At 47.4% G+C, this 7,500-nt stretch overlaps 1 protein-coding gene across 2 annotated transcripts in view; it reads left to right on the forward strand.

The window, feature by feature from the left end:
• The window catches only part of vwa8 (von Willebrand factor A domain containing 8), a 64,674-nt gene that overhangs the window by 37,595 nt on the left and 19,579 nt on the right, over positions 1 to 7,500 (forward strand). For both annotated transcript variants that reach the window (XM_056389318.1, XM_056389319.1), the window contains exons 30-37: positions 1,523 to 1,642; positions 1,782 to 1,846; positions 1,933 to 2,058; positions 3,324 to 3,433; positions 3,824 to 3,975; positions 5,135 to 5,339; positions 5,428 to 5,509; positions 6,675 to 6,879. In XM_056389318.1, coding sequence (XP_056245293.1) covers positions 1,523 to 1,642; positions 1,782 to 1,846; positions 1,933 to 2,058; positions 3,324 to 3,433; positions 3,824 to 3,975; positions 5,135 to 5,339; positions 5,428 to 5,509; positions 6,675 to 6,879 — 1,065 coding nt within the window. The remainder of the gene's footprint in view (positions 1 to 1,522; positions 1,643 to 1,781; positions 1,847 to 1,932; positions 2,059 to 3,323; positions 3,434 to 3,823; positions 3,976 to 5,134; positions 5,340 to 5,427; positions 5,510 to 6,674; positions 6,880 to 7,500) is intronic.

Below are 7,500 nucleotides of genomic sequence, written 5' to 3' on the forward strand. Positions count from 1 at the left end.
CTTTCCGGGGAAATCAGGGAAACTATCTCACACACACACACACACACACACACACACACACACACACACACACACACACACACACACACACACACGTATATATATACACTGTACACACACGCAAATACATCTTCTTATAGGCGCTTACTTACTTGTGTAACCGTACCCGAATATAATGATGCTGCGTTCAGGGGCGTGCTAAAACAAACATAACAGACATAGCAGTTTCTCCTAACTCACACACACACACACACACACACACACACACACACACGCTGAATGAAGCCTGTCACAGGACACATGCACATACAGGGACGTACACGTGTGCTCACTCCTTCCAGAGTCTGTACATGTTTAGAATCAGGAAATGGGGTTTCTCTGTCTCCGAGTGGCTCCACCACCCCTCGCTGCAGTGATGTGTGTGTGTGTGTGTGTGTGTGTGTGTTGTGTGTGTGTGTGTGTGTGTGTGTGTGTGTGTGTCGGGGACGGGAGGCCATAAGGAAACCATTAGCGTGAAGCAGGGCGGCTGGGGCCGGGGCCAGCTCCCCTGTGGCTCCTTCTCATAAAACTCAATTGAAGATGAAGCCTGGTGCGTCACAAACGAAAGCCTTTTGCACAGTTTAGCCAACACACACACACACACACACACACACACACACACACACACACACACACACTCTGAGATATCCTACCGCTCATCTGATATGAATAAAGGAAGCACACACACACACACAGAAGCACATCCAGACAATAAGCCTATCTAAATTGAATTGAATGAAAGTGTTCACATTAGTTGGAGTTAACTGCACATCAGCAGTCTGATCCAGAGGGGGGGGGGTTATCTGGAGAGGAGCGCCCTCTGCTGGCAGCTCAGTGTTCAGGGCTTGGACTCAGGGCGTTGTCAGAGTTCGTCTGGGACCGGACCGAGACCCTAACCCTGACCTGTGAGGTTTCTACCAGCAGCTGAACGATCCACAGAGGCGTCCTCCTCTCCACAACAAACACACCAGGGGATTAAAACCAGGAGAAACTCTGAATAAAACAGTTTCACTTTAATATCAGAGACTGAGCGACGCTCTTCAGAGACAGAGGGCAGGACGTCTCCAGCAGCTGCAGCTGAGCAGCTTGTTCCTCTGAGAACTTCAGATCCAGACGTCCCACGACTAAAATCATCTGCTTCAGATAACGAGCTGAAAACCACCGAGGTGGAAAAAGTGAAGCTTAAAATTAGATGAGTCTTTATTGTAAAGTAATAAATTACAGTGAAATATGAAGAACTAAGAGTTCATCAGTGTTTATTCATTTCAATAACAACTTAACATTTGTAAGTTTGGAATAAATTTATTTTAGCAAAATATCTTCACCATTAATAAAGGACGTTTTCAAAATAAAAGCACCATGCAGGATGACCATTTATTGCATTAAGTAAAATAATAAAATTCCCTCATTAACAACGTCCTGCTGTGTGGAGGTGTGAGCCTGTTCAGTCTCATCACTGTCTCTCTGTCTGTGTTTTCACCAGAGTAACACGGTGCTCCATCTGGACTGGGTGACCGGCGCCGTGCGGAGGCTCATGTTGTCTCCGGACTCGGATCCGCCCTCCACCAGAACCTCCAACTGGTGGAGCAGCAAGGAGCAGCAGGTCAGAGACAAAGAGTTCTTTTGTCCCATGTTTCCACTTTGACATGTTTGTGTTTGATGATGAGTCTTCAGGCGGTTGGTGATTCGTCCCGAGGACTGAGGTCTAAGTGTGTGTCGTGTGTTTTGACGGTTTTTTACAGGGAGGACATAAAATGTGTCGTGACTTCTCTCACAAGAACTGGCTCCTCTTCTATAAGGAGGACGGGTAAGACGGATCGTCCACAGCGCCGTGCAGCGGTCTCAGTCCGACAGTGACATCAGAGGAATCAGTCTGTGTCTGTGTTTGTGCAGAAACCAGCTGGAGGTGCTGGATGTGCTGGAGGGCCGGGTTCACTCCATCTCCCTGCCCATCAACCTGAAGTGTGTCTTCCTCGTGGCAGAGGACCGATGGCTGCTGGAGGAGAGCAACACCAACAAGTACGTGGTGGATGTGACGTCCCTCCCTCCCTGTCTCTCTCTCTGTCTGTCTGTCTCTGTCTGTCTCTCTCTCTCTCCCTTTCTCCCTCCCTGTCTCTCTCTCTGTCTGTCTGTCTCTGTCTGTCTCTCTCTCTCCCTTTCTCCCTCCCTGTCTCTCTCTGTCTGTCTGTCTCTTCTGTCTCTCTCGCTCTCTCCCTCTCTCCCTCCCTGTCTCTCTCTCTGTCTTTGTCTCTCTCTCCCTCCCTGTCTCTCTCTCTGTCTGTCTGTCTCTGTCTGTCTCTCTCTCTCCCTTTCTCCCTCCCTGTCTCTCTCTCTGTCTGTCTCTCTCTGTCTGTCTGTCTGTCTCTGTCTCTCTATCTCTCTCTCTGTCTCTCTCTCTCCCTCTCTGTCTCTCTCTCTCTCTGTCTCTTCTGTCTCTCTCTCTCTCTCCCTTTCTCCCTCCCTGTCTCTCTCTCTGTCTTTCTCTCTCTCCCTCCCTGTCTCTCTCTCTGTCTCTATCTCTGTCTGTCTCTCTCTCTGTCTCTCTCTCTCTGTCTGTCTCTCTCTCCCTCCCTGTCTCTCTCTCTGTCTGTCTCTCTCTGTCTGTCTCTCTGTCTGTCTGTCTCTCTCTCCCTCCCTGTCTCTCTGTCTGTCTCTCTCTCTCTGTCTCTCTCTCTGTCTCTCTCTCTCTCTCTCTGTCTGTCTGTCTCTCTCTCTCCTCCCTGTCTCTCTCTCTGTCTTCTCTCTCTGTCTGTCTGTCTCTCTCTGTCTCTCTATCTCTCTCTCTCTGTCTCTCTCTCTCCCTCTCTGTCTCTCTCTCTCTCTGTCTCTTCTGTCTCTCTCTCTCTCTCTCCCTCCTGTCTCTCTCTCTGTCCTCTCTCTCTGTCTTTCTCTCTCTCTCTCCCTCTCTCCCTGTCTCTCTCTCTCTGTCTCTTCTCTCTCTCTCTCTCTCTCTGTCCTCTCTCTCTCTGTCTGTCTCTCTCTCCTCTCTCTCTGTCTCTCTCTCTGTCTGTCTCTCTCTGTCTGTCTCTCTGTCTGTCCTCTCTCTCTCTCTCTCCCTCCCTGTCTCTCTGTCTGTCTCTCTCTCTCTGTCTCTCTCTCTGTCTCTCTCTCTCTCTCTCTGTCTGTCTGTCTCTCTCTCTCCCTCCCTGTCTCTCTCTCTGTCTCTCTCTCTGTCTGTCTCTCTCTCTCTCCCTCCCTGTCTCTCTCTGTCTCTGTCTGTCTCTGTCTCTCTCTCTCTCGCCTTTAATAATTCTAACATGACATCGTGTGTTCTCTCTAAACAGGAAGTTCCTGCTGACCAAGCCGGTGCACATGGCGGCTGAGGACTCTGGAGTGTGTCAGCTCCACAGCATCAGCGAGGACCCGGTCAGCTCGGGCCACGGAGCCGGTTCAGGTACATTTATAAGAGGGAGGATTCAGGGTGAACTCGTCGGTCACGATCTGCCTCCGCTCTGTGGAGACACGGTGTCAGCCGTGTTCACACAACCAGGCAGATGGACGTCCAGGGAAAGAGACCGGCGCTCCAGGCGGCCATATGTCCTCCTCCGCGAAGACCTCTGAGCTAATCTGTCGGCTGTTCCAATCAATATCAAACATTCATGTCACTCTGTGTCACAGTTGGTGAGAATGAGATGTGAGAGAGTCGGTCCACAGAGGTCACATGACTCTGTAATGACTGAGCCGCTCGTGACGTTACTGTGATCTCAAGAGGAAATACGAGGCGTGAGCTCACTGACCGTCCACACAGGTGTTTAATGATGGTAACATCTCATCTCCCCCCCAGCTGACGTGTCCGTGCCCCAGATGTTGTCATGTGAACAGCTGCCCAGCGAGAACCTCAGTGCCGCCCTGGACCAGAAGATCGTGTCACCAAACCGTTTACTGGCCGACACCGGCTCCTTCGCTCGGGTCGTCGTCGGCTTCCCCGACCTGATGGTGAGAGTCAAAATAAGACGAGGTGAAAACTGTGGGTTCAGAGACAATGATGTCATCGTCTGACATGTTTAAAAAGTTGTCTTCCATCATAATGTAAAGTCACGTTTTGGCGAGCAGCAGCTGAAGGGCGGGAAGGCAGTTGAGTGTTTAACCCTGTCGCACCACAGCGACATGGATCACACTTCCTGGTTGCGGGGGTCAGATCATAATCAATCACTAATATAAGGAATTGATTGACAAAAATGAAACGTTAATTTGTGGCTCTGTGGCTCACAGTCACATATTATACGTCTGACTGAACTGCTGTTATTTTTATCACATCACATAACAGGAACAGAACCTTTCAGAACTTCCTGTCAGAACCTTTCATGATAAAAGCTCACAGTAGCATAAAATAAAACACTGCTGCAAAAAGAAACTAGAATCACGTCCTGGTGGTGATCTGCCGGCTCCACAGGTCACATCCTGTTTATCCACAGTCACACTCATTAACCATTGGTCCAAAGTCTTAGGTCATGGCTGAAAAGTGTTTTCTGAGGTCGCTGTGACCTTGACCTTTGACCTTTCACCACCAAAGTCAAATCAGGTCATCCTTGAGAAATTTAAAGTTGAATAATCTTCAGGCGACTGTAGATTCTGTATTTGGACATTATAACTCAGTATGAGACTGTGAGTCTGAGACTGCACGATTAAAAAGAAGAAGAAGAAGAATCTGGTCTCTGGGTTTATAAACTCTCACTGTGTTTACAGACTCGTTTCCTCTGTATTCTCCATTTGACTCTTATAATAATTATAATAATGATGCATTTATTTGTATTTATAATGTATTATTTATGTATAAAAACACACAATAGCAAACAGTGTCATCATACAAATACACAGACAAAGCAAAATGACTATTAAATAAAAGAAGTTAGAATAATACATTAGGCTGTAAAAGAAGTTTATTCACTTATGTCTTATATCTAATATCTGGTGGGAGAGTTTCAGAGGTGGGGGGGCAACAAGGAAGTGAGCAGGTGTATTTAGACAGGAGGTGGAGGAGGATCTGGTGTGCTACTGTGTGTGTGTGTGGTGTGTGTGTGTGTGTGTGTGTGTGTGTGTCAGGTGAATGAAAGTCTTCAGTGATATGTTCTTCTCCATCTCTGGTTGTGTCCAGTCTCCTAACGAGGTGTACAGCTTTAAGAGGCCCGTTGACCTGTCGGCGATGAAGAGCGGCGAGGGCGGGGCTCACACGTTCCTCAGAGGAGGGCTTCGGTCCAGCGCCGCCAAACAGCAGAACTGCGTCAGTCTGCTCTCAGCCAATCAGGTGGTCCGAGCCCTTCCCCCCAACAAGGTGCCCCTGAAGGAGGTGTACCCCAAAGGTCAGAGTTCAGATCGTAGCGTGTTCACAACGTTCAGATGAGATTGAAGCAGAATGAATTCACTGAGAGACTCTTGTTTGTCACTCAGATGTCACACCTCCGATGACAGCGGCGTACCTGGAGGTGACTGATCTGAACGCCAAGAAAGTCAAATACATCCCTGTCCCGAGGTAAACACACCTGAATTACACGAACAGGAAGTCTCATCCTGCAGCTCCAGCTAATGGTCAGAGTCAGAATTACATTTAATGAGTTGTTTTAAACATGGAGTCCTCATGTATCAGCAGGAGAACCTGTTCATGAAGCAGCTTTCACTCTCAGCAAATACACAACAACTCTGTCTTTATCAATAAGTTTGTGTAGCAGTATTGATCTAGATCCCCTGGCGGCTCCAGGAGTTATAGATTCTAATATGATAAGAAACAAGATAGAGGGTGCTGTGTTTTCATCTGTCACACTGAACTGCACTGACACATTCAAATATAACGACAGCCGCAATGAAACAATGGAACTAAAGAAAATGAAGTTTCTCTTTGAAGAAACAAGAAGAGAGATTTTCTGACAGGAGTTCAGGTGGTTTATTGAATCCCAGCAAATAAACAAGGAAAAGGAAGAAAAGTCCATCATGCTTCTGAATGTCGGGATATGTTTGTGATAACAGGTTCTGATGAAGTTCAGATATTGTCAGTTACAGGTGAGGGTTGTTACACGCAGGTGGAGCCTTTATTTAGGGTGTTGAAAATCAAACACACAGCTGATGGAACATGGGACTTATTGAAAGTGATGGACAACTACAAATGAAACCAAATGGAAGTGGAGAAGGGAGACAGCAAATAGATTAGTCATTTATTTATTTATTTATTTATTTATTGTTTGTGTTGTTGTTTTTATGTGTTTAGCTGCTACACATTGTAAAGCCTGATGAAATTGAAAATTGAATATTAGCAGCAGCCATAAAATGTGTCATGCTTTGTTTTGGAAGTATGTTAAACTGCATCGTCCCTGTAAAAATAAATAAACTAAAAAAACAAAAAGACAAGAAAAGTCCTGGTGAGTGTGTGAACAGAAAGTCTTTATAGAACTGCTGCTGTTGTTTCAGGAAACAGAAGAATGTGATTTGAGCATCACTTTTTAAACAAGGTTTTTCCTACACGTCCAAATCTAATGAAGTTTTTCTCTCAGGTGAAACATCAAAATTCAGACTCAGCTGTTGAGACAGATGGATAATTGTTTTGATTTACAACATCATTTACAATCTAGAGGAAAATATGAAATGATTAAACTGCTGTTTGATGACCTCTCTCAGTGACTGTCCCGTGTATCTGTGATCGGCAGGTCAACGTCCGTGTCGCCTTACACCAGCTGGTTGTCCAAGGTGTCCGAGTCCGACGTGCTGATGGCTCCCCTCGGCTCCGGGGGTGTGGTCACAGTGGACATGGGCGGGTACGTCCGGCTGTGGGAGACGGGACTGGACGCCCTGCAGCGATCACTGATGGAATGGAGAAACATGATCGGGACGGAGGACGGCCGACCCTTACAGGTGAGACACACTCATCAGCGTGCGGCTGCTTGAGAGCTGAATCCTCTGAGCCTGCAGTTTCTCTCGGCGCCACTGGGGGGCAGTGTCGCTTTAAAAATAACTGCTGAGAGCAGGACGACAGCTGGATGTCACTCTGAACACTCAGAGTATGAGCTGCTGAAACATTCCTGATTCTACACTGACCACAGCTTATGACCCTGCCGGTGCCCGGGGGGGGGGGGGGGGGGGGGTTTATGAATGGGCGGGCATTGTGCTGATGATGCAATAGGTTTGACCCTCGTGTGGGTCAGAACATTTTGGATCAGCACACTGAGACTCTATTGTTAAGGTGCCCACACACACACACACACACACAGATGAATGGATTCTTTAGAGAAAGTATCTGTCCAGATGTCAGCGATGTCATTTGCACATCTGTAGACTCGACGTGGACTGAAGTGAGGATGTCAAGGAGACTGATCATGAACCTCATCATGTACATCCGTGTCCTGATGCACATGTATGTTGAAGCTCCGTCTGATTGTGGACGTCCACGTGTTGTTTGGTTATAAAGCAGGTCTTCCTGACCCCGACCTCTTTCCTTAAGTTAAGATTCTCCTTGTGTGAACATGTGAACATGTT

This window comes from Seriola aureovittata, chromosome 11 (genome assembly GCF_021018895.1).
Source record: "Seriola aureovittata isolate HTS-2021-v1 ecotype China chromosome 11, ASM2101889v1, whole genome shotgun sequence".
Taxonomy (NCBI): Eukaryota; Metazoa; Chordata; class Actinopteri; order Carangiformes; family Carangidae; genus Seriola; species Seriola aureovittata.